This window comes from Abramis brama (genome assembly GCF_963993115.1).
Source record: "Abramis brama genome assembly, chromosome: 24".
Taxonomy (NCBI): Eukaryota; Metazoa; Chordata; class Actinopteri; order Cypriniformes; family Leuciscidae; genus Abramis; species Abramis brama.
Window position 1 is genome coordinate 29,109,036 of NC_139986.1, and position 25,798 is coordinate 29,134,833.

The window sequence follows — 25,798 nt, forward strand, 5'->3', positions numbered from 1 at the left end:
AGACACACACACACTTCACTCACTTCTACACAGTCACTGACCCGCGTGCGGAAACCGCCCTCAGCGCGCGCACACTGGCGCGTCACTCCCTTTACTTATCAACATAATGATGAAGATGAGTTATCAGACTTTATTAAGTTTATTCTCACCGCTTTCGTTGATTTCCGAGAGTTTTTCGCGCGTGTGTTGGTGTCGCGGCCTCAAGCTGATCCGCCCTGCGCTCTTCACTGACCGCACACACAGGTCACCGCCCTCTGACGCTCTCAGCCAACCACATGCCAGAATCAGCAGACGGACAGCAGTTTCGTCCAATCACGGCGCGGATAGAGCGTCTCTGCGTCTGTCCAACTGGCGCACTTTTGATGGACGCACGTCGCGTGCAATCAGTGAGTTTGACTCCTTATACGGGCCAATGAAAATTATAACATACAAATATTTCACTCTTTTGAGGTAAGTATAAATCTCCACGGTTAGAAATATATATATATATATTTATGAAATCAAATGTTTAGAAAAAAAGATTTCAGTAATTTAAGTCACAGACATTTTTGATGGAAAATTAAAATTCTCAAATAACGTCATACATGCTAAATTATTTAAAAGTATTGAGATTAAAATTATTTAGATGCAGATTATAATAATTAAAATTGCGATGTAATTTCGAGCTAATAAATGTGAAACTCACATACTCTATATTTTACATAATTCAACAGAAGAGCCGCTGTATGTAGAACTGAAATCACTGCTGGAGATGTTCAGCTCCTCTAATGGTGGAATGCCGCCATCTGGTGCTCAGATTAAACTCAGATTAAATTCAGGACTCGTTTGCTATAGTTAGAATTGATTGAAAGTAAATAAGAGCATTAAGATTGGACAATTATCAGGCAGGGTTTATTGGTAAGGTCATAAATTATACATAAATCCCTCACAGACTAATTTAAATGTGTCATAGTCACTGTATGTATTATGACTCAGAAGAGTAAATCTAGACATCGCACAGACTTTATGCACTCAACTAATTTAATTAAAAAATAATAAAAAAACGATTCATATATATATATACATACACACACACACAGAAGTTTGGAAACATTACTATTTTTATGTTTTTGAAAGAATTCTCTTCTGCTCATCAAGGCTGCATTTATTTGATCAGAAATACAGAAAAAACAGCAATATTGTGAAATATTATTGCAATCTAAATCAGCTGTTTTCTATGTGAATATATATTTTGCTGCATCTATTTTGCTGAATTTTCAGCATCATTACTCCAGTCTTCAGTGTCACATGATCCTTCACAAATCATTCTAATATGATGATTTATTATCAATGTTGGAAACAGTTCTGCTGCTTAATATTTTTGTATAACTATCCTTTTACAGGATTCATTAATGAATAAACAGTTAAAAAGAACAGCATTTATTCAAAATAGAAATTTTCTCTAACAATATAAATCTTTACTATCACTGTTTATCAATTTAACACATCCTTACTGAATAAAAGTATTAATTTCTTTCACAAAAAAAAAAGAAGGGGAAAAAATACTGACCCCAAAACTTTTGAACGGTAGTGTATATTGATATTTATAAATTCTCTTCTTTTTTATTTTTTATTCATTCAAAGAATCCTGAAAAAATTATCACAGGTTATAAAAAATGTTTCCACATTGATAATAAATCATCATATTAGAATGATTTGTGAAGGATCATGTGACACTGAAGACTGGAGTAATGATGCTGAAAATACAGCTTTGATCACAGGAATAAATTACACTTTGAAGTATATTAAAATGGAAAACCATTATTTTACATTGCAATAATATTTCACAATATTACTGTTATTTTTTTGTATTTTTGATTAAATAAATGCATATTGGTGAAATATATACAGTACTGTGTATATATATATATATTCACCCTAGCCGGGACAATTTCCTCTGTGATCTCCATTACTCGGTCCATTGCCACGGTTTGAATATGTTCTTGCCATTCCCGGTCATATTTCCTTCTGCTCAATCCAAAGTGCATCATGATAAAAGATTCAGCAGTCTTGTGAAAGTTTTTGTTGTCGTACGAACACCTCCTTTAGGGCGGTCCAGGAATGGTCATAAAGGTTTGTAATGGTAAGCGATTATTTTGCATACATAAAGCATGTCCTATCCATGTCCAGCGACGCCGGGGAAGTAGAGGACAGAGGTTCCTTCAGACCAGCGTTCTCGATACTCATCTGAGATGAAGTCGGACCATCCAACTTTTGCTATGCGTCTCAGGCAGCGATGGTCAAATATTTCCATCCTTTTTTTTTTGGTCAGCTTTCACAGGCTATTCGCGTTTCTATAGCACAATAAATTCTTGTAATTCGAATGTCCCGTCTATTCCAGAAATATTTCAATGCCGCAAAGATTGAAGAGGCCCTTTGACTTCTTCATCTGAATTGCCTATTAGGGTAATGTTTGTAGAACTTTCCAGCAGGTATATCTAATGTTTATATACATGTATATATGAATATATATTACAAGAGATGGATGTTATTATTATGTTCTGAATTATTTAAGAAAATGATTGTGTACATTCCAAATGCAAGCATATTTATGTTATATTTCATGTTATAATCTTACTAGGTTACAGGTTTGTTGTATTATCATTCCTGGTCACCAGAAAGTCTGTGTATGCTTAATAAGTAAGTGCGCAGGCGCCTTTAGTTTAGGTTTCATTTTCATTTTAGTTGATGGTCAGGACTGGTACGCCTTGCCGGTGAGTGACTGTAAACTAATATTTCTAGTAATTTGGGTTGATATTTAATAACATTTGAGTGTGTAGTTTATTAGTTAATTCTGGTATTTGTGTTTGTGTTTTCATTGCAGGTTTACAACCTAACCTAACTAACGTCACTGACAGGCTAGCGTAGCAATAGCGTTCAAGCTAGCTAGTGTGTGAGAGAGTATTGTGTATGTGTGCGCAATAAAAGCTCATAAAGTGACCCGAGTTGTATCCGCCGTACTTGTCCTGAAAACCCTTCCAGTGGGGAGTTTATTAAGCTATAAAAGGTAGCTTAGTGAAGAACTGGACAGTTGTAAACCGTTGTCGGAGCCGTGCTAGAGAGAACACGAGCCCCGAGCGGATAGCCATTGTTGATGACTCGCGCAGACGGGAAAGCAGCCTCGGATTCTGAAGCGGCCGTCAACAATACATACTACAACGGAGAAGCCGAAGCCAAGATCTAACGGGACCGTTAAAAGGCTGAATAACTTCCACAACCGTGAGTAAAACTATTTGGATAATGATGACAGCCGCGGGGCTATTATAGTGACTTTGTAAACAACACCACTACAAGCCATAACAGTTGGCAAAGAGTTGTTCGCGGACGAACGATTCTTTTGAACCGATTCCTTTCAACGATTCTTTTGAACGAGTCATTTAGTCAAAAGGCGATTTTGAAGATTCTGTTCACCAGAAAAAGAGAAAAAGAAGAAGTATTAAAAAACGAAAAAGACAAAATGGCAGATGACAAGCCAGATATAGAGAGCTTAAAGCGGAAACGCTCAAATGCGCAACGAAACTTTACAGCACGAATAAACCGCCTTAATGTTAGTGCTGGCCGTTTACGTGAAGTTGAGTTGTCAGAAGAATTAGCGAGGTTGAAGGATGATTATAACAAACTCCTCGATGTCAGTAATGAATATATTGACGCACAGAGCGAAATAGACCCTACGGGTGACAACAGTGAGTCGCTGGACACCCTGGCGAGGAGAGATGCCAGTGAGCAGAGGTTCATTGAAACTGAGAGTAAGATCATGGAAATGTTGTGGTCCAAGTATGCAGCGCCGGACATAGACGCTCTTGTAACACAGTTCAAGTCTGCTCTTGATCGGGCTGAGGCGCTCGGGAAAAGTAAAGTAGTGCCATGGACGCAGCAAGGGGTCGAAAGTGGTAAGCTGGATAGGAAACTCCATGAACTCAAGGAGGCTGTGTACACTTGGAGAGACTATCGGCCACATGGTAAGGATAAATGGATGCTCCTTTTGTCATTGAAAGAGGACAAGGAACAACTGATGGATGAGTGGACATGCAGACGTGATAATGAGGTTATGAATAGGAACAGTACAGAACTAAAAGATGATGGGGACGAAGGTGAGGAGGAAGAGGATGATGATGTCGGAGGCGATGATGTGGGTGGTGGGCCTGTCACAACAGCTATCAACAGCCTCACAGCTCCAGATAACATCACCTTTACCCAACCAGTAAGCCTTGCTATTGCTACTTCACCTGTTAACACCAAACCTGCTATCGTCAATCCGACCACTGATGGGCAGGAAACTGTATATGTCACGAGCTCTCCTTCATTCATGTTCTCTGAAAGAGCAAGTATCTCTACCTGTGCTGCTCAAGGTACTAATGTCACTAGTCAACCTCAGAGCTGGTATGGAGCACCTACCACACAAAGTAACCCCCAGCTGACATTACAGCCCAACTTACAATCGAGTCGGTCTGATGGTGGACTTGGTGTCAGTTTCGCCCAACCTCCGACCCGTACCAGCATGCCACAACTGATGAGTGTTTATGCTGCTCCGTCCGTCAATCCGCCCGGTAGTAGCATGCCATATAGCAGCGCTGGTTTGTACGCTAGTGGGGAAAATAGCTCTCAATGGGCCCGACCAAAAATAAGGCTCACACCCATAAGTTTGCCTAAGTTCTCCGGGGACAGGAGAGACTATTGGCGCTGGAAGGCTGAATGGGAGAGTATCCAGGCGCAGGCAGAACCTACGGGGTCAAGGGAATGCAAGAAACTTCATTTGCTAGACAGTATAGGAGAGTCTGTGAAAAGTGAACTCAGACTGTTGCGTTGCAGAGATGCAAACGACATCTTCAGGGAATTAGAGAACCGTTATGGTGACAAAGCACAAACGGCAGAAGAGATTGTGTTGGAGCTTCAATCACGACCTGCTGTAAAGAACCACCAGCCACGGGAGACATTAGAGTTGATCCTTGCAGTGGAGAGGGCAGTAATGGACCTCACGGACCTGGGGTGTGCAGACGCAGTACAAAATCAGCTGGTGATTCGGTCTTTGGAGAGTAAACTCCCTGATGTCATGAAAAGAGAGTGGCTCATGTGTGTGAGAAACCCTGATAACGATGTCCACCCAGGAAATCGATTCGACAGGTTCTTGCTGTTCCTAGAAGACCAAAAATCGTTGCTCGTGAGGTTGGAGCAGTTGTTGCCCAGCAAACCATGGCCTGCTAAACCCCCTGAGCGACCAAGCTACCGGGAGAAACCAGGTGACAGATGGAGGGAAAAGAAGTCGTTCACTAAGACTACAGCAAGTGAAGTCAAAAAAGACTCCAAGCAGTTACCGTGTGCTGTGTGTGGTGATGAAGAACATGGAGGTAAACTGTTTCGCTGTAAAACTTTCAGGAAGGCCAGTCTATCAGAAAAGAAATCTCAGGTGAAAAAGGCAAAAGTATGTACAAAGTGCCTGGATGTTCACGGGGTTGACAGTGGCTGCACTTCAAAGTTCCTCTGTCGTAAGGAGGAGTGTAAGAAAGGCGACGCTCCAGTTGACCACCACTATTTCCTCTGCCCTAAGGTATCAACTAAGAAGGATGCTACTAAGAGGGATAACAAAGCAGAGGAAAAGAGGGGACCTCGGGGTCCGACAGAGGAGCAAGAAGCTGTGTTCGCCGAGTTGGGATTGACTCCCCACCAGTTGGAGGCTGTCCGCAAAGCCTGTACTAACAAGGCAATGTCGACAGTGTGTTCTGGCAAGGGTCTGATAGAACAGAGTGGCTTGAGAGAACATCCAGTCCTCATGATGCTCGTACCTGTCACAACAAAGAGAGGGGACAGTCTTGGAGCCTTGGTCGATCTCGCGTCTGACACAAATTACATTACACACCAAGCTGCGGAAAGGCTCGGGCTAACGGGTGAACCAATCTCCCTTGTTGTGTATGGTGTCGGCACGATGAAGGTAAAAGTTGATACGAAAAGGTATCTCGTGACTATTAAAGTGTGGACCTCAAGAGGAACCCTGAAGTTTCACGAGATGATCTGTTACGGGATGGAAGACATCGCCAAAGTGGATCGGGTGGTGAGATCAGAGCGACTAGAGCAGTTCTTCCCTGAAGCTAAGCCGGGAGAACTGGCCCGCCCAGAAAAGGTCGATCTATTGATCAGTTCTCGAGAAGGTCGATTAGCTCCACAACGGCTGCAAAGGGTCGGCGACCTGGTGTTGTGGGATGGTCCTCTGGGCAAGATTGTGAGTGGTGTGCATCCAGACCTCTTCGAAGAAGTGGAGGTGACCACATGGCAGTCAGAGACGCACTTCGCTCACTCAATGAAGACGGTAGCCGTCAAAGTTGAAGAACACTTCATGGGAAGGTCAGGAAGCCATTTGGAGCGAGAAAGCAGTGTAGAAGTTCGAACAACAGCAGTGTGCAATAAAGAGATCCTTGAGTGGCTAAAATGGGATAGCATCGGTGCTGCTTGTGACCCTACCTGTGGAGGGTGTCGCTGTGGAAAGTGCCCACCGGGAGGAAAGGAGATGTCCCTGGCTGATGAGAAAGAGCTGGAGTTAATAAAGGCAGGTCTAACCTTCAGAGAGAGAGACGCCCACAGCGACCAGCCACACTGGGATGCGAAGTACCCCTGGAAGGAAAGCCCAGCCTCTCTTCCTAACAACCGAAAAGCTGTGGAAGCAACGTTCCTGAGGGCTGAGAAGCGGCTTGAGAAAGACCCCCTGTGGAAAGAGGCTTACATGGGGCAAGTCCACGAGATGGTGGGGAGAGGAGCTGCTGTTAAGCTCACTAAGGACGTGATGGACAGCTGGAAAGGTGCTGTGTGGTGGGTGAGCCACTTAACCGCTCCAAATCCCCACTCAGTGACTACGCCGGTGCGTCTCGTCTGGAACAGCAGTCAGGAGTTCCGAGGGGTAAGCATGAATAACATTTTGCTCAAAGGCCCAGACGTCCTAAATCCCATCAGAGCGGTGCTCCTCAGATTCCGGGAAGGAAAACATGCAGCCATCGGAGACATCACCAAGATGTACAATTCGGTTTGGCTGGAGGAACAAGAGGTCCATGTGCATCGATTCCTATGGAGAGACTCACCGAAGGATGAGATTGAGGATTATGCTGTCGTGAGGGTAAACATGGGGGACAAACCAGCGGGGTGCATTGCACAAGTTGCAATGCGAGAGACTGCGAAGTTGCCCCAGTTCGCTGATATGACGGAGGAAAGAAGAGTCATAGAAGAAGATTCCTATGTCGATGACCTCCTTACGTCCCACAATGACCCAACCTGTCTAGACAAGATCCAAGAGGGAGTAGAGAAAATACTGAAAGCAGGTGGCTTTTACCTCAAGCCTTGGGTCCGGTCCGGTCAAAGTGGGAGGCGGGACGGGATAGAGTCCAAGCCAGTGACTCTGACGCTGCCCAACCAGCTAAGTGAGGAAGATAACAAAGCCCTGGGGGTTGGTTATCTCGTGCAAGAGGACAAACTCTTTGTGATGGTCTCTATCAACTTCTCCAGAAAGAAGAAAAAAATGAGAACTGAGATTGACCTCACTGAAGATGAAGTGGAAGTAAAGACACCAAACCCACTGACTCGCCGCGTTCTACTGAGCCAGATAGCTGGGCTGTATGACCCGATTGGTCTGGTAACACCTGTAAAACAGAAAGGAGTGATCCTTGTAAGAAGAGCCTTCCAGGAAGCTGGCAAGCTGACTAAAGATACCTGGGATGAACCTCTATCTGACGAGCTAAGAGGAAAGGCAATTGAACTGTTCAAGGACTACGCTCGTTTGAGTAGCATCAAGTTCCACAGGAGCCTCACGCCATCTGACTGGAGGGGTAAACCCTGGGGAATCACGTTTTCTGACGGGAGCTGTGAGTCCTATGGCGCCGTACTGTACTTGCGATGGGTAACATCAAATGGTGTGGTCACCCGGCTAGTAGAGTCAAAGGCCAAGTTAACCCCCCTCAACCAGAAAGGTGACGCAGTCAAAGCTGAGGTTTGCGGGGCAGTCTTCGCCACACGTCTGAAGGGATACGTATTGAAGCATGGACGGATAGACGTGGAGAAGTGGTACCACTTCATTGATAGTCAGACGGTGCTTGGAGCCATCCAAAGGGAGAGCTACGGATTCCAGACATTCTTCGCGAACCGAGTCGGAGAGATTCAGAAGGCTGGACCCGTAACTGACTGGTGGTGGATACCAGGCGAGGTCAACATCGCTGATCTAGTCACGAGAGGGTGCTCTCCTGAATTGCTGGGTGAGAACTCTGTGTGGCAGGAAGGTCCTGAGTTCCTGTCAAGTCCAGTTGAGGATTGGCCCATGAAGTCCGCTTCAGAAGTGGCAGCTGATGCTAGGGAGGTGGTGAGTAAACTCCAGAGAAAGGCCTTTTCAGCAGTACTCACCAGAGCTCAAGCCAAGAAGCTGCTGAACCCTGACAGTCCTGGTGGTGAAGATCAAATAGTCACAGATGGAGTTAGCGGGGCTTCAGCGTCCTCAGGAAATGGGATGAAATTGACCTTAGCCGAGACCAAAGAAATGGAGACACTGTGGGGAGCAATACTCATAGACCAAGTGGAACCAAGAAGGTACAGTTCTCTAGCTAAACTTTGTGGAGTCGTTGGTTATGTCCGCAGAGCTGTGCAGAAGTGGTTGGCCTGTGTAGGCAGGGCCTCTATACCAGCAAAGTGGGAGGCAATATTGACAGTAAAGGAACGCAAAGCTGCATTCCAAGACCTGTGTCTAGCCGCCCAGAAGGGAGTTACGTTTCCTGTGACAATGCTAAACAGACTTGTTGTCAGCAGGGATGAGGCTTCAGGGCTCCTGAAATGCCATGGTAGAGTCCAGACCATTACCCAGGAATATACCGGTGTGCCCCTGATCCCCTACAATGCGTGGATTAGCACCCTTCTCACACGAGAGGCCCATAAGGTTAACCATGAAGGTGTTGCTGGTACACTCCTCCGTGTGAGGTCTAAAGCATGGGTGGTGCTGGGACCAAGAATTGTCAGAAATTTCATTGACTCCTGTATGCACTGTCGAAAGACCAAAGCGAGAATGTGCAAACAGGTGATGAGTGAACTCCCCCTCGAACGAACTGAACCAGCCGCACCCTTTGTGTATACGACATTAGACCTTTTCGGACCATATGTTGTTAAAGATACGATAAGGCGAAGAACAAAGATGAAAATCTGGGCTGTGGTGTTCAGCTGTATGGCTTCAAGAGCAGTACATGCTGACATTGTGGAAGATCTGTCGACGGAAGGATTCCTGAAAGCATACCAGCGCTTCACAGCTCTCAGGGGTCACCCAAGAAAGCTTTGGTCGGATCAAGGGACCAACTTTGTGGGCGCCAGGCCAGTACTACAGGAGCTTTACGAGTTCTTAAGTGGCATTGACAAGGATCAGGTCCAGAAGAAGGCGGCAGCTGTAGGAACCGACTGGATGTGGGTGTTTCACCCGGCGGACTCTCCACACCGAAATGGGGCAGCTGAGGCAGCTGTCCGTGTACTTAAGAGAGCATTAAGCAATGTTGGCAAAGAAGGAAACCTGACAGCACTGGAGTTCCAGACCCTCCTGTACCTTGCTGCTAACTTGTCAAATGAAAGACCAATCGGTGCCAGAGCCCAGGTACAAGATGAGACCGTGGAAGTCATCACTCCCAACTCTCTTCTGCTTGGTCGTGCAGGACCCAGTGGGGACTCCCAAGGGTTTAAGTATCCAACTTACCCCGTTGTGAGGCTGAGAGCAATCCAGATCGAGGTTGACAAGTTTTGGAAGAGATGGAGCCAGCTGGCAGGTCCGGGCCTCTACATCCGTCAAAAGTGGCACGCGCCTGCTAGAAATGTTGTAGCAGGGGACCTGGTGTGGTTAGCTGACCAGAATGCACTGAGAGGCCAGTTCAGGCTGGGTCGAGTCATGGAGGCGTGTCCTGATGTGAAGGGTGTGGTACGAGATGTGAGGGTGAGAACATGTCGAAGCTGTCCAGTTTTCGGCGGACAGGTCAAGAAAAACCAAGGTATGGAGAACTATCCCTCCACCATCCTCCACAGGGACGTTAGGAGGTTGGTGGTTCTGCTTCCGGTGGAGGAGCAGTAAAGGATCCCCATCATGGTGTGTTTCGGTTGATAAAGGATCCCCACCATGGTGTGTTTCGGTTGATAAAGGATCCCCACCATGGTGTGTTTCGGTTGATAAAGGAGCCCCACCATGGTGTGTTTCGGTTCAAGACTTTCCCCACTACCTTCCGTAGGTTGGTGGTGTGTTTCGGTAAAGGAGGTTGTAATGTTACCAAGGACAATGCGTGTTGTTTATGGACACTAAAACCATCTTGAGAAGATAATTATTAAAGTTATGACATAATACGTTCATATCTGAGTATGCAATATTATTTGCATTATCATGGAGAGAATTTCATATCTAGAAGTTTAACTGTTTGGTTATGATGGCCTACTTGGATTCTAGAATCAGTAGACCAAGTGGGAGGTGTAGAACTTTCCAGCAGGTATATCTAATGTTTATATACATGTATATATGAATATATATTACAAGAGATGGATGTTATTATTATGTTCTGAATTATTTAAGAAAATGATTGTGTACATTCCAAATGCAAGCATATTTATGTTATATTTCATGTTATAATCTTACTAGGTTACAGGTTTGTTGTATTATCATTCCTGGTCACCAGAAAGTCTGTGTATGCTTAATAAGTAAGTGCGCAGGCGCCTTTAGTTTAGGTTTCATTTTCATTTTAGTTGATGGTCAGGACTGGTACGCCTTGCCGGTGAGTGACTGTAAACTAATATTTCTAGTAATTTGGGTTGATATTTAATAACATTTGAGTGTGTAGTTTATTAGTTAATTCTGGTATTTGTGTTTGTGTTTTCATTGCAGGTTTACAACCTAACCTAACTAACGTCACTGACAGGCTAGCGTAGCAATAGCGTTCAAGCTAGCTAGTGTGTGAGAGAGTATTGTGTATGTGTGCGCAATAAAAGCTCATAAAGTGACCCGAGTTGTATCCGCCGTACTTGTCCTGAAAACCCTTCCAGTGGGGAGTTTATTAAGCTATAAAAGGTAGCTTAGTGAAGAACTGGACAATGTTGCTTCCCAGCATGTGAAAGAAGTGACATGCTCTATTGGTTCATTTTCGATGGTTAGGTTATTATTGGAAGTTGTGGGGTCACTGTTAGCAGTTCTGTATTTGGCAGTTTAGCTTCAGACCAACGGAGGCTGCAATCCAGTGATTCTGCAAGGACTGCTTTATCACCTGCAAATGTAAGATCAGTGATCGTCGTTCTGATGGGTGAATGGTTACTCCAGCAGGGTTATCAATCATCTAGCGCTTTTTTGAGCACATGGTCAATAGCACTGTTAAAGAGGCAAGGTGATAGTGTGCCCCTGTTTTTGTGGCAAAAGCATCTTCGCCATAGGCTCTGACTCTACAGTTTGTGTTTCATGCATTGATGCACAAAGATTAACCAGCTTGTTGGGGATTCCTTCCATTTTAAGTAAAGGCCAGATAGTTCCTCTATCGACACTATCAAAGGCTGCTGTGGAGTCCAGGAATGCGACTACAGTCGGTTGCCTAAATTCATGGAGGGAAAAGATTCAGTCAGCTACTGTCACGGACGGTCAAAAAGTAAAGCGAGGATTCAAATGCAGATAAGGATATTTATTAAATAAATAAACAAAACAGAACTACAAACAAAAACCTCCCTATGGGGGAAAAACTAGACAGGCAACAGTCAGGAACGTAACACTAGGGAAACAGAGACAACGAACCAGCACAGGACTGCAAACACAGGGAGACTAAATACAAACACATGACAAACCGGGAATGTCAGAGCTCTGTCACCAAACCAGATATAAAGCAAACAGAGGCGACAGAACCCTGAAGGTACGACCTGCTCGGACACCAGTGTAAGGCTGGTGCCAGTGTGTCTGATCAACCCCTCGATGAAACAAAAGGCCCTCCTGAGAATGAACACTTGAACTATCTCCTGCATGTGTAACAGGAACTTCCGAGACGCAGCTCACACTTCACACACACTTCACACACACCGTCTCCCCTTCATCCCCCTCAATAAACTGTAAACGTTTGATTTTATTCTGACTGACTCTTGAGATTGTTTTTCCCAAGTAGATTATCAGATTCGTATATTTCCACAAGTTTGCGTCAGATTAGTGACGACTAATATCTGGTATCAAATTCAAGTGTGCTTGGATGCAGAGACGAGTTATTTTCCATCTACAATCAGCAAATGCTGTTTGATCAACCTAGATTTGGGTGAGTAATTACCTCTGTTCTAATTTAATGTTGCTTTAGATAAGTCAGTGTACGTGGAACAAGCCACGAGCTTGGCCAAGCAAAAGCCATTTTAAGGGAAGTAAAGGTTTTAATGGTGGTCAAGACCTCTACTAAAGTAAAACGACTGAATTACGTTCAAGAGGAGGCACTCCAAGGGGCTATTTACATATCTTAGATTGTGTACGTGTGAATACGGCAAATCCCAGATATTTAGCCAATTACCTCTGTGTTGATGATCGGGACTGGCGAAACTGTGCCGGAGACCTCAGGACCTCAGAGCGATATAGTTTCCTGATCTAAGCGGGTAAAATATAATCAGAGTTTAAAAGAATAATCAAATATTCATTCACGTTTAATGGTGCACAGACATCATGGAGTCATGTCTCACAATACATGTGAGAAAATATATTGCATTTAATCTTGTTGTGTTTTGCAAAAAAGGAAAGACAAGTAAAACGCAGAGAAATCCCCGTATTATTGGAAACCCTCATTGGACCAATAGACGGGCTTACACCAGCTTGGTTTTCTCTTGTATACAGTTCGCGAATGGACAATCCTGTTTAGGAGAATTCGCTCTGTGAGTTTGTAGGCAATGGCTAGAAGGGAAATACCACGGTATTCTTGCAATTTCTCTTTTCACCTTTCTTAAAGATGGGTATTATGATAGCAGTTTGGGGATCTTTTCTTCAGCCCATATTTTGGAATAAAGATTGTGTAGGTACTGTATCAGGCTATAGGGTTTTCATGTTCAAAGCCCTATGTTCCCACAGCCTTATGTTCCCACAGCCTTATGTTCCCACAGCCTTATGTTCCCACAGCCCTATGTTCCATCATTTCCAAGGTTTTTTTTTTCTTTCCAAAATTAGGCCCTGTGTTCCCACATTTCCTTTATCATCAATTTGCATCAGATTTTATCCCCATTTCTCCCAATTTGGTAGTCACTTACACTAACCCTAACCCTAACATACCTAAACCTACCCCTCACAGGAGGGAGACTTGTCTGGGATGTAATTGAGCTATCCCTGTACCAGCACAAGCACTAAAACCTACCCTTCATAGGGGACATAGTTAAATGAGAGAACATAGGACTGTTGGAACATAGGGCTGTGGGAACATATGGTTGTGGGAACATAGGGCCTAATTTTCTAAATTTCCAGTAAAAAAAAAATTCTTAGAAATGTGGGAACATAGGGCCGTGGGAACATAGGGCTGTGGGAACATAGGGCTGACCCCACTCCGGGCGCTTTTGATAGCTTTTTGGATTTCCTCCATAGTGTGGGTCTTCACTTATGCTATGATTTATTGGTGGATTTAATTGAGGTATGGCTTGAATCGCTTGTGGTGGATTTCGATTTAGCAGTTCGGCAAAATATTCACACCATCGTTCATGTAGTTGCTCTTTGCTTTTAGTGACCCGGTCATGCTTGTGCAGAATAGTTCCGCTGATAAGTTTTGAATATTTTCTTGCCAGGTTATTGACTAAGCGGAATATTTTCTTGCCATCACCTCGATTCTGAGCGTTTTCTGAGTTCTGTGGCTTGATTTGTCCAGAAGGTTTCCCTGTCCTGTTTGGCAGAACGCTTTATAGTCCTGTCATTTTATGAAAAAAGGTTGAACAAATTGCAACAGAAGCAAACTCAACTGATTTTGTATCCTCAATATGTCCTGAGTAAGGGGGAAAAAAAGCCCCGAAGAATCCCATTAGGGGAAAGTTTTGAAAAAGACCCAAATATTAATACGCCATATTCATTCTTTTTCTAAATGGGTTCCATTCAGACCTTAACATTAAGTATTTTACTGTTATGTGTCAACAAGATTCAACAAGACATTTTCACGTGGCTATACCCAATGTTTAGACTGTTGTGGTATTTATACAAATTAGCACATAAGTAATTAGATTATGCACCGTTTGTCCATGTTAACAAACCATTTCAAAAGAGAATGAATAGGCGTGTGAATAGGGTATATTTGGGTCTTTTTCTAAACTTTCACCTAATGGGATTCTTCAGGGTTTTTTTTTTTTTTTCTTACTCAGGACATATTGAGGATACAGAATCAGTTGAGTTTGCTTCTGTTGCAATTTGTTCAAGGTTGACCCCCATTTTGGCTTAAAATGACTGGACTATAATCTGCTGCAAGGATATGGTTGTTTTCTTTTCTGGAATTTTAAGTTGTGTAATGTTAAACTTTTGAAGTGGCTTTTTTCGTTTTTCACATACTTTAATCTTGGCCAGAACTAAAGCATGGTCTGTTACAATATTTATACCCCAGTGAGAACAAGCATCCAGTAAGGTATGGTGCCAATACTTATTTTCAATTCAATATATATATATATATATATATATATATATATATATATATAATAAAGAAAGGTAGTCATGTAGTCATTTAAGCTGTTTTCAAAGAAGTTTATTGAAATAAATATTTCTAAATTTTATAAAGTCAACCGTTTATAATGCTAGCACAAAATCTGGACTTTCTGAAGTGTGTCCGATTCCTCAGGTCGTTCCAACATGATTCCAGACATCAGTGATGAAACATTAGTTCAGAGTCACATGTCCATGGAAGAACATGAAGATCAGCGCTTCAGTCGACACTCGTCCTCTACAACTGAAGACTCAGTGCAGCATGCAGAGCAAATGTGCACAAACTTAAATCTGCCTTTATATATATACTGTATATATGATATACTTACATCATTATTAACAGAGTTATTCACACGTTTCTTTAAAAAGGAAAAGGAAAAAAGGTCAAACGTATGTAGTTTTCCTCTAGTTTTTCTTTTTTATTATTTTCTGCATTTCAAAGCATGCCAAGGAAATGCGTTTCTGCATAGTGTCGGCTATAGGGACGCCAGGAGGAGAGACTTCCTTATGTACAGCAAAATCGGGAAGGAGAAAAATAGCAATCCAGTGTAAACGAATTACCAAAATAAATTAAAACTCAAAAAGATTCAAAAAATATTTACATACAGGATGTCCTTCATGATTCCAAACTAAAGCCTGTGTAATAATCACACTAGTTCACGTGGATTTGGGTGCGTTTGGCCTGTTCTACGTTCTCTGTGTTTATAGTTTATGGCATAAGTGCGCTTGGCTTCAGATCCCTGTAAATAGACGTGAAGAGAGCAGAAAGGCAGAGTAAAGGCTAAAAGATGTTTAAAATCTTATCAGATTTCCACAAACACGACGATAGATCAGTAGCGGCATTTGCTGTGTTCGCTTGCGCTCGAAAAGTCAACAAATCGCACCAAAATTAATAAAAATGCTTTAAAGATATGGTGCAAAAAAAGAGTCCCTGTATAAGTTCTTGTTTTTCATTTTTATAAGCAATATCGCACGAGCAAAAGTGCTGTTTCGCGACTATCAGCGCGTTTGCAAATGTGATTTTATAGAAAGATTCAATAAACAATAAGTTAATAGGCTATTAGGTGACTAATATTTTAGATTGGGATGCACGATCGACCACCATCAGTAGATAGATATATGATCATTTTGAATGTTATTGTTATCGACCTGATGAGAAAATTTGGCCGATATATTAAAGCCGATAAATAATGGATAATTTCCTTCAGATGCACACTGTTCAACATGATGGTTTTGAATTGCTTGAAATATGAGTGGAATCATTTCAAAAAAGGAAAATACAGTTCAGTGCAATGTGCAGTGCAAGTCTGTCATATCGGCTAAATAAAATTATAATGAGAACATTATAATTGAGTGCTTGGGACACGGCTTTTAATGCTGAGACTTTTGTTTATGTAATCAGGCTCTCAAAAATTATATACAAATTTTGTATTTAGATTTATCGGCCAATATATCGGTTATCGGCTTTCAAATATAAAGAATTATTGGTTATAGGTATCGGCCAAAATTTTAATATCGGTGCATCCCTAATTTAAAAAAAACCCCTCTATTTTGCCAATTAAAATTGTTCCAAACATTAGAGCCGTTGCACGTCTCTGAGCAACAAAAGTTTTAGTTTAGTTACTTCTGCTTTGTCCCTGAATGAATCAGCTGCTTTGAACGAATCGTTTGAGTGAATGATTCAATGACTCACTCGTTAAGACAATGATTTGCCGCCACCTACTGGTGGATTTTAGTATCGTTTAACTTCAGCTGAAGGATGAAGATTGAATGCTGTTTTTGTTTTTAGTCGTGATTGTGACAATAGTTCTGGTTAAAGAGATTTATAAATAGACTATTAAGAGCGAAATATGAGATAACATTGTAAATATAACAGAGATTAAGTAATTGTCTTTTTTTCTCTGACTGTTTCTTTGAAACGGGCCTCTGAATCGCCTCCGTCTTAGATTTAACAGTTTTGATCCTCTAGTGTGAACACGGGAAATCTCGATAAATGTCTCGTGGTCAAACGTGACTTAAGAATAAACAAAAATGCCGAGCGGGAGATTCAATGACTCTTAACACACTTCACACCACAGGAAAATCTGATAAGATCATCAGTAGAGCCATCAAGATAATCGGGAGTTTCCTAGGACTGTTGGAATATTTGGGCTCAAAATGGGCCTGATTATGTTGAAGTGTTCGGGTGCCTTTAAAGTGCACAGCGTCACCGAACACCAAGAGAAACACACACGACAGGACACGTTATACACACACAAACCCATCTCAGCAGGACCATTATAATCAGAAAAGTGTCATAAACATATATGAACATAATAGTGTTCTGCAACATAACAGTGTTGTACATAATAGAATGAAACACAATCATTTTGTTATAAGCTGCATTAATTACTGTCTGAACATTAGGACAATGAAGCCGTGTTTTGTGAATTAAACTCAAATTCCCCGCTGACACAGATTAAATCCCGGATTACGAACAAACAAACGACCAAATCAACTAAAAATAAACAAACTAATGTGTGTCAGAGACAACCTTACAAACAGAAACACTACAGCCATGCGAGGGAGAATCTCAACACATAAAGAAAAAGCAGCTTTTTTTACATTAAGGATTTTAATGTCCAATTTTCCCTGAAACCACTAAAAGCTAAAAAGTGAAACCTTATTGTAGTGTTACTATTTATATTTATTCATTATAGCAGTATTTGTTGCAGCATTACCTGTATTAGCTTTTATTTATGATAAATTAAAACTTATGAATATCGAATGGTCCTAAAAATAAGCTTTGTTGTCTTTATGCCAATATAATATCTTTTTTTCTCCTTTTTTTAATATTGGGGTCAAATTTGATCTGGATGTGTGAGATTCACCCATATGTGGCGTTGAAAAGACTCACAGAATCTATAGAGACACTAATAATAATAATAATAAAATTAACAACAAATATGTACTAGATAAATATGTGCAAACTCTTGCATTCATCAAATTAAAAGGGAATATTGGTATTTAATGCAGTAGTGTTTGAACCGTTCTTCACATTGACACAGATTCAGATGTTTGATCAAGTTCAGTTCAAATTAAATATCATATTTGGTATCAACGAAAACATAAACCACAAATAAACAGCCGAAAGGCAGAATGATACAATCGTTGTCATGATTCATGATTCGTGTACAGATGCTAAACAGGTTCTCATGCTAATATGCTCTTCTTTCCTCAGAAACGCTTAGATTAAATGCTATAATAATTTAAATATGATAACGGTAAAGTCTGCCATAAAAAAAATGCCTTATATTAAAAGTGTATGTTTATTATCGCATGCTTAATAGCTTATTGTAAAGTTTCTTTTTTTCTTGGTCCACACGTCTGTTTTTAATGAATCCATCAGGTTCAAGAGCTCAACCAGATAATCATGTGACTGTGGCTGCAGGGCCGTAAACACCACAGATAATGGAAAATCACTGAAAAATATCAACTTTTACACCCAATCTTCAGTATTTGGTTTCATTTGTGGTTTAAAGGATTTTGTATTGCTAAAGCTAATGTGTTCCAACTTTAAAAATCTCGCCATCTTTAACAAGACGCTGAAACCAAACCAACGCGCGTCGGACTCGTTGCATATTGTTGGTCTCAGTGTCGGACACATGACTCTTCATAGCTTTAAACAGCTATCAATCACCCCACCCACTGCAATCCAGCCAATCCAGTGTGAGTGGGTGGGGCTTGAGGCTCCGCCTTCTTCATCATTCTTGCACAGTAAATGAAGGCAAAGACAGACAGACAGACAGAACACATCAGATTATTATTAGTAGTCGTATTTTCTTCTGTTAGGCCAGCTAACACTAATAAGTTCAACCAGTTCTTTGTTTTGGAAGCGCCGTAGACGTGAAGATATAGATCGAGAGAGTCTGGAAAATTCAGTGCAAGACATAATGGCTACTTTGAAATTAGTAATAATCATTATTGTTTGTTTATGGATATCCAATACTGGATGACAGCAGTGGAGACGAGTGAAGTTCATCGCTGTCTTTCATGATCATACGCGAGTAAAACCAGCTCCAGTGTGTCTCTGAAACTCCTCAGTGCAAAACCAGAAGCAGGTCGGAGAGAGAGAGAGAGAGAGAGAGAGACAGAGAGAGAGAGAGAGAGAGAGAGAGAGAGAGAGAGAGAGCGAGCGAGAGAGAGAGCGAGAGAGAGAGAGAGAGAGAGAGTGAGAGAGAGAGAGAGAGAGTCTCTAGCTCCCCGGGTCTGAGCTGTGTTTCTGTGGTGTGTGTGGTATGTGTGGTGTGTGTGTCGTCTGCGGCTCCTGTAGAGAGAAGCGTCTCTGGACGTCCAGGTCCGGTCGGGTCCCGAGGTTTGAGGATCCCGAGGGAAGAGCGTCTGCAGGATGGAGAGACTCGCAGGACTGAGAGAGAAAACAGACGAGAGATGCTGCGGTTTAAACAACACAAGCGTTCATCAATTCCTGCTGTAACTGTACCAGATACTATTGTTTGTTCAGACAAAACTTTCATTTGAATCAAAGATGACAATTTGATATATTTATACATTTATCTATCCATCATCTATTCATATATCATCTGTTTATCTATCTATCTATCTATCTGCTAATAAATTCTCTAAAACTGCAGTTCAGAATTGATCAAGTGTGATGACAGTAGTGTGTGTTTGCACTAGTAACGAGCATCATCTGAGACCCGTCAGCGTGTGTGTGTGTGTCACACCTGTGAGAGCGGAGCGAGTGTGTCTGGGTCCAGTGGAGTGACGGGCTGCACTAGTCTCTCGGGGAACATGGATGGAGAAACTGTGCTGTACGCCGGAGGAACCAGCATCATCTGCCTCTGCAGGAGCTGCATGATCGTGCTGATGTCCGTCGACATGCGGCTCTCCAGTCTGCACACACACACACACACACAACAATGTAATATTTTTCAGCAGCATCAAGTGTTTGTATAGTGTTAGGAAGTGTGGTTTCAGTGATTCAGTTCAGTTCTAGACAGTCTTAGCCCACGGTTTAGTTCGTCAGTCTGATTGCAGTGAGTTGTGACCATAGACTGTGAAAAAAAATGGGCGTAGTGTCCGTGACGTCACTCGTAGTGTTTCTGAAGAGCATTTTTGAAGCCCAAAGTGGGCGGAGCCAACCGTTGCCAGGCGTGAGTTGTAAGGAGTGAGTTGTGAGGCGTGAGTTGTGAGGCGTGAGATGCGAGTTGTGAGGAGTGAGTTGTGAGGAGTGAGTTGTGAGGAGTGAGTTGTGAGGCGTGAGTTGTGAGGCGTGAGTTGAGACGTGAGTTGTGAGGAGTGAGTTGTGAGGCGCGAGGAGTGAGTTGTGAGATGCGAGTTGTGAGGCGTGAGTTGTGAGGCGTGAGTTGAGGAGTGAGTTGTGAGGAGTGAGTTGTGAGGAGTGAGGCGTGAGTTGAGGAGTGAGTTGCGAGGAGTGTGTTGTGAGGCGTGAGTTGTGAGGCGTGAGTTGTGAGGAGTGAGTTGTGAGGAGTGAGTTGTGAGGAGTGAGTTGTGAGGCGTGAGTTGTGAGGAGTGAGTTGTGAGGCGTGAGTTGAGGAGTGAGTTGTGAGGAGTGAGTTGTGAGGAGTGAGTTGTGAGGAGTGAGTTGTGAGGAGTGAGTTGTGAGATGCGAGTTGTGAGGCGGGAGTTGTGAGGCGTGAGTTGTGAGGAGTGAGGCGTGAGTTGAGGAGTGAGTTGTGAGGAGTGAGGCGTGAGTTGAGGAGTGAGTTGTGAGGAGTGAGTTGTGAGGAGTGAGTTGTGAGATGCGAGTTGTGAGGCGTGAGTTGTGAGGCGTGAGTTGTGAGGAGTGAGGCGTGAGTTAAGGAGTGAGTTGTGAGGCGTAAGTTGTGAGGCGTGAGTTGTGAGGCGTGAGTTGTGAGGAGTGAGTTGTGAGGCGTAAGTTGTGAGGCGTGAGTTGTGAGGCGTGAGTTGTGAGGAGTGAGGCGTGAGATGCGAGTTGTGAGGAGTGAGTTGTGAGGAGTGAGTTGTGAGGCGTGAGTTGTGAGGAGTGAGTTGTGAGTTGTGAGGAGTGAGTTGTGAGGCGTGAGTTGTGAGGCGTGAGTTGAGGCGTGAGTTGTGAGGAGTGAGTTGTGAGGCGCGAGGAGTGAGTTGTGAGATGCGAGTTGTGAGGCGTGAGTTGTGAGGCGTGAGTTGAGGAGTGAGTTGTGAGGAGTGAGTTGTGAGGAGTGAGGCGTGAGTTGAGGAGTGAGTTGCGAGGAGTGTGTTGTGAGGCGTGAGTTGTGAGTTGTGAGACGTGAGATGCGAGTTGTGAGGAGTGAGTTGTGAGGAGTGAGTTGTGAGGAGTGAGTTGTGAGGCGTGAGATGTGAGTTGTGAGGAGTGAGTTGTGAGGAGTGAGTTGTGAGGAGTGAGTTGTGAGGAGTGAGTTGTGAGGCGTGAGTTGTGAGGCGTGAGTTGTGAGGCATGAGTTGAGGCGTGAGTTGTGAGGAGTGAGTTGTGAGGTGCGAGGAGTGAGTTGTGAGATGCGAGTTGTGAGGCGTGAGTTGTGAGGCGTGAGTTGAGGAGTGAGTTGTGAGGAGCGAGTTGTGAGGAGTGAGGCGTGAGTTGAGGAGTGAGTTGCGAGGAGTGTGTTGTGAGGCGTAAGTTGTGAGGCGTGAGTTGTGAGGAGTGAGTTGTGAGGAGTGAGTTGTGAGGAGTGAGTTGTGAGGCGTGAGTTGTGAGGAGTGAGTTGTGAGGAGTGAGGCATGAGTTGAGGAGTGAGTTGTGAGGAGTGAGTTGTGAGGAGTGAGTTGTGAGATGCGAGTTGTGAGGCGTGAGTTGTGAGGCGTGAGTTGTGAGGAGTGAGGCGTGAGTTGAGGAGTGAGTTGTGAGTTGAGGAGTGAGTTGTGAGGAGTGAGTTGTGAGGAGTGAGTTGTGAGGCGTGAGTTGTGAGGCGTAAGATGCGAGTTGTGAGGAGTGAGTTGTGAGGAGTGAGTTGTGAGGCGTGAGTTGTGAGGCGTGAGTTGTGAGGCGTGAGTTGAGGCGTGAGTTGTGAGGAGTGAGTTGTGAGGCGCGAGGAGTGAGTTGTGAGATGCGAGTTGTGAGGCGTGAGTTGTGAGGCGTGAGTTGAGGAGTGAGTTGTGAAGAGTGAGTTGTGAGGAGTGAGGCGTGAGTTGAGGAGTGAGTTGCGAGGAGTGTGTTGTGAGGCGTGAGTTGTGAGGCGTGAGTTGTGAGGAGTGAGTTGTGAGGAGTGAGTTGTGAGGCGTGAGTTGTGAGGAGTGAGTTGTGAGGAGTGAGGCGTGAGTTGAGGAGTGAGTTGTGAGGAGTGAATTGTGAGGAGTGAGTTGTGAGGAGTGAGTTGTGAGATGCGAGTTGTGAGGCGTGAGTTGTGAGGCGTGAGTTGTGAGGCGTGAGTTGTGAGACGTGAGTTGTGAGGAGTGAGGCGTGAGTTGAGGAGTGAGTTGTGAGGCGTGAGTTGAGGAGTGAGTTGTGAGGAGTGAGTTGTGAGGAGTGAGTTGTGAGGAGTGAGTTGTGAGATGCGAGTTGTGAGGCGTGAGTTGTGAGGCGTGAGTTGTGAGGAGTGAGGCGTGAGTTGAGGAGTGAGTTGTGAGGCGTAAGTTGTGAGGCGTGAGTTGTGAGGCGTGAGTTGTGAGGAGTGAGTTGTGAGGCGTGAGTTGTGAGGCGCGAGTTGTGAGGCGTGAGATGCGAGTTGTGAGGAGTGAGTTGTGAGGAGTGAGTTATGAGGAGTGAGTTGTGAGGAGTGAGTTGTGAGGCGTGAGTTGTGAGGAGTGAGTTGTGAGGAGTGAGTTGTGAGGAGTGAGTTGTGAGGCGTGAGTTGTGAGGCGTGAGTTGAGGCGTGAGTTGTGAGGAGTGAGTTGTGAGGCGCGAGGAGTGAGTTGTGAGATGCGAGTTGTGAGGCGTGAGTTGTGAGGCGTGAGTTGAGGAGTGAGTTGTGAGGAGTGAGGCGTGAGTTGAGGAGTGAGTTGCGAGGAGTGTGTTGTGAGGCGTGAGTTGTGAGGCGTGAGATGCGAGTTGTGAGGAGTGAGTTGTGAGGAGTGAGTTGTGAGGAGTGAGTTGTGAGGCGTGAGTTGTGAGGCGTGAGTTGTGAGGCGTGAGATGCGAGTTGTGAGGAGTGAGTTGTGAGGAGTGAGTTGTGAGGCGTGAGTTGTGAGGCGTGAGTTGTGAGGCGTGAGTTGAGGCGTGAGTTGTGAGGAGTGACTTGTGAGGTGCGAGGAGTGAGTTGTGAGATGCGAGTTGTGAGGCGTGAGTTGTGAGGCGTGAGTTGAGGAGTGAGTTGTGAGGAGTGAGTTGTGAGGAGTGAGGCGTGAGTTGAGGAGTGAGTTGCGAGGAGTGTGTTGTGAGGCGTAAGTTGTGAGGCGTGAGTTGTGAGGAGTGAGTTGTGAGGAGTGAGTTGTGAGGAGTGAGTTGTGAGATGCGAGTTGTGAGGCGTGAGTTGTGAGGCGTGAGTTGAGGAGTGAGTTGTGAGGAGTGAGTTGTGAGGCGTGAGTTGTGAGGAGTGAGTTGTGAGGAGTGAGGCGTGAGTTGAGGAGTGAGTTGTGAGGAGTGAGTTGTGAGGCGTGAGTTGTGAGGCGTGAGTTGTGAGGCGTGAGTTGTGAGGCGTGAGTTGAGGCGTGAGTTGTGAGGAGTGACTTGTGAGGTGCGAGGAGTGAGTTGTGAGATGCGAGTTGTGAGGCGTGAGTTGAGGAGTGAGTTGTGAGGCGTGAGTTGTGAGGCGTGAGTTGTGAGGAGTGAGGAGTGAGGCGTGAGTTGAGGAGTGAGTTGTGAGGAGTGAGTTGTGAGGCGTGAGTTGTGAGGCGTGAGTTGTGAGGCGTGAGTTGAGGCGTGAGTTGTGAGGAGTGACTTGTGAGGTGCGAGGAGTGAGTTGTGAGATGCGAGTTGTGAGGCGTGAGTTGAGGAGTGAGTTGCGAGGAGTGAGTTGTGAGGAGTGAGTTGTGAGGAGTGAGGCGTGAGTTGAGGAGTGAGTTGCGAGGAGTGTGTTGTGAGGCGTGAGTTGTGAGTTGTGAGGCGTGAGATGCGAGTTGTGAGGAGTGAGTTGTGAGGAGTGAGTTGTGGGTCGTGAGTTGTGAGGCGTGAGTTGTGAGGAGTGAGTTGTGAGGCGTGAGTTGTGAGGCGTGAGATGCGAGTTGTGAGGAGTGAGTTGTGAGGAGTGAGTTGTGAGGCGTGAGTTGTGAGGCGTGAGTTGTGAGGCGTGAGTTGTGAGGAGTGACTTGTGAGGTGCGAGGAGTGAGTTGTGAGATGCGAGTTGTGAGGCGTGAGTTGTGAGGCGTGAGTTGAGGAGTGAGTTGTGAGGAGTGAGTTGTGAGGAGTGAGGCGTGAGTTGAGGAGTGAGTTGCGAGGAGTGTGTTGTGAGGCGTAAGTTGTGAGGCGTGAGTTGTGAGGAGTGAGTTGTGAGGAGTGAGTTGTGAGGAGTGAGTTGTGAGGCGTGAGTTGTGAGGAGTGAGTTGTGAGGAGTGAGGCGTGAGTTGAGGAGTGAGTTGTGAGGAGTGAGTTGTGAGGAGTGAGCTGTGAGGAGTGAGTTGTGAGATGCGAGTTGTGAGGCGTGAGTTGTGAGGCGTGAGTTGTGAGGAGTGAGGCGTGAGTTGAGGAGTGAGTTGTGAGTTGAGGAGTAAGTTTTGAGGAGTGAGTTGTGAGATGCGAGTTGTGAGGTGTGAGTTGTGAGGCGTGAGTTGTGAGGAGTGAGGCGTGAGTTGAGGAGTGAGTTGTGAGGCGTAAGTTGTGAGGCGTGAGTTGTGAGGAGTGAGTTGTGAGGAGTGAGTTGTGAGGCGCGAGTTGTGAGGAGTGAGTTGTGAGGCGTGAGTTGTGAGGCGTGAGTTGTGAGATGCGAGTTGTGAGGCGTGAGTTGTGAGGCGTGAGTTGAGGAGTGAGTTGTGGAGTGAGTTGTGAGGAGTGAGTTGTGAGGCGTGAGTTGTGAGGAGTGAGTTGTGAGGAGTGAGTTGTGAGGCGTGAGGAGTGAGTTGTGAGGAGTGAGTTGTGAGGAGTGAGTTGTGAGGCGTGAGTTGAGGAGTGAGTTGTGAGGCGTGAGTTGTGAGGCGTGAGTTGTGAGGCGTGAGTTGTGAGGAGTGAGTTGTGAGGCGTGAGTTGTGAGGCGTGAGTTGTGAGATGCGAGTTGTGAGGAGTTTGTGAGGCATGAGTTGTGAGGCGTGAGTTGTGAGATGCGAGTTGTGAGGAGTGAGTTGTGAGGAGTGAGTTGTGAGGTGTGAGTTGTGAGGCGTGAGTTGTGAGGCGTGAGTTGTGAGGAGTGAGTTGTGAGGAGTGAGTTGTGAGGCGTGAGTTGAGGAGTAAGTTGTGAGGAGTAAGGCGTGAGTTGAGGAGTGAGTTGTGAGGAGTGAGTTGTGAGGCGTGAGTTGTGATGAGTTATGAGGCGTGAGTTGTGAGGAGTGAGTTGTGAGGCGTGAGTTGTGAGGAGTGAATTGTGAGGAGTGAGTTGTGAGGCGTGAGTTGTGATGAGTTATGAGGCGTGAGTTGTGAGGAGTGAGTTGTGAGGCGTGAGTTGTGAGGAGTGAGTTGTGAGGAGTGAGTTGTGAGGAGTGAGCTGTGAGGAGTGAGTTGTGAGATGCGAGTTGTGAGGCGTGAGTTGTGAGGCGTGAGTTGTGAGGAGTGAGGCGTGAGTTGAGGAGTGAGTTGTGAGTTGAGGAGTAAGTTTTGAGGAGTGAGTTGTGAGATGCGAGTTGTGAGGTGTGAGTTGTGAGGCGTGAGTTGTGAGGAGTGAGGCGTGAGTTGAGGAGTGAGTTGTGAGGCGTAAGTTGTGAGGCGTGAGTTGTGAGGAGTGAGTTGTGAGGAGTGAGTTGTGAGGCGCGAGTTGTGAGGAGTGAGTTGTGAGGCGTGAGTTGTGAGGCGTGAGTTGTGAGATGCGAGTTGTGAGGCGTGAGTTGTGAGGCGTGAGTTGAGGAGTGAGTTGTGGAGTGAGTTGTGAGGAGTGAGTTGTGAGGCGTGAGTTGTGAGGAGTGAGTTGTGAGGAGTGAGTTGTGAGGCGTGAGGAGTGAGTTGTGAGGAGTGAGTTGTGAGGAGTGAGTTGTGAGGCGTGAGTTGAGGAGTGAGTTGTGAGGCGTGAGTTGTGAGGCGTGAGTTGTGAGGCGTGAGTTGTGAGGAGTGAGTTGTGAGGCGTGAGTTGTGAGGCGTGAGTTGTGAGATGCGAGTTGTGAGGAGTTTGTGAG

The 25,798-nt window shown here is 44.8% G+C and overlaps 3 protein-coding genes across 17 annotated transcripts in view; 1 reads left to right on the plus strand and 2 right to left on the minus strand.

Moving 5' to 3' along the window:
* Positions 1 to 263, minus strand: part of LOC311075193 (uncharacterized protein) — a 77,910-nt gene extending 77,647 nt beyond the window's left edge. For 12 of the 14 annotated variants that reach the window (XM_084102396.1, XM_084102408.1, XM_084102406.1 and 9 more), the window contains exon 1: positions 150 to 263. The gene's annotated coding sequence lies outside the window, so the exon portion shown is untranslated. The remainder of the gene's footprint in view (positions 1 to 149) is intronic. The other 2 variants (XM_084102402.1, XM_084102401.1) reach the window with 1 other exon arrangement.
* Positions 264 to 2,730: 2,467 nt separating this feature from the next.
* Positions 2,731 to 10,105, plus strand: LOC311075022 (uncharacterized protein; the record flags this gene model as incomplete). Its single annotated transcript, XM_084102077.1, has 2 exons — positions 2,731 to 2,753; positions 2,864 to 10,105. Exon 2 carries the CDS (start codon positions 3,497 to 3,499, stop codon positions 10,103 to 10,105), a length of 6,609 nt encoding a protein of 2,202 aa, XP_083958203.1. The 5' UTR covers positions 2,731 to 2,753; positions 2,864 to 3,496.
* Positions 10,106 to 18,469: 8,364 nt separating this feature from the next.
* Positions 18,470 to 25,798, minus strand: part of kcnh2b (potassium voltage-gated channel, subfamily H (eag-related), member 2b) — a 194,459-nt gene continuing 187,130 nt past the window's right edge. For both annotated transcript variants that reach the window (XM_084103525.1, XM_084103524.1), the window contains exons 14-15: positions 19,411 to 19,579; positions 18,470 to 19,091 (exon numbers count right to left, since the gene is read on the minus strand). In XM_084103525.1, the coding sequence (XP_083959651.1) occupies positions 18,921 to 19,091; positions 19,411 to 19,579 (340 nt within the window). In that variant the 3' untranslated portion in view covers positions 18,470 to 18,920. The remainder of the gene's footprint in view (positions 19,092 to 19,410; positions 19,580 to 25,798) is intronic.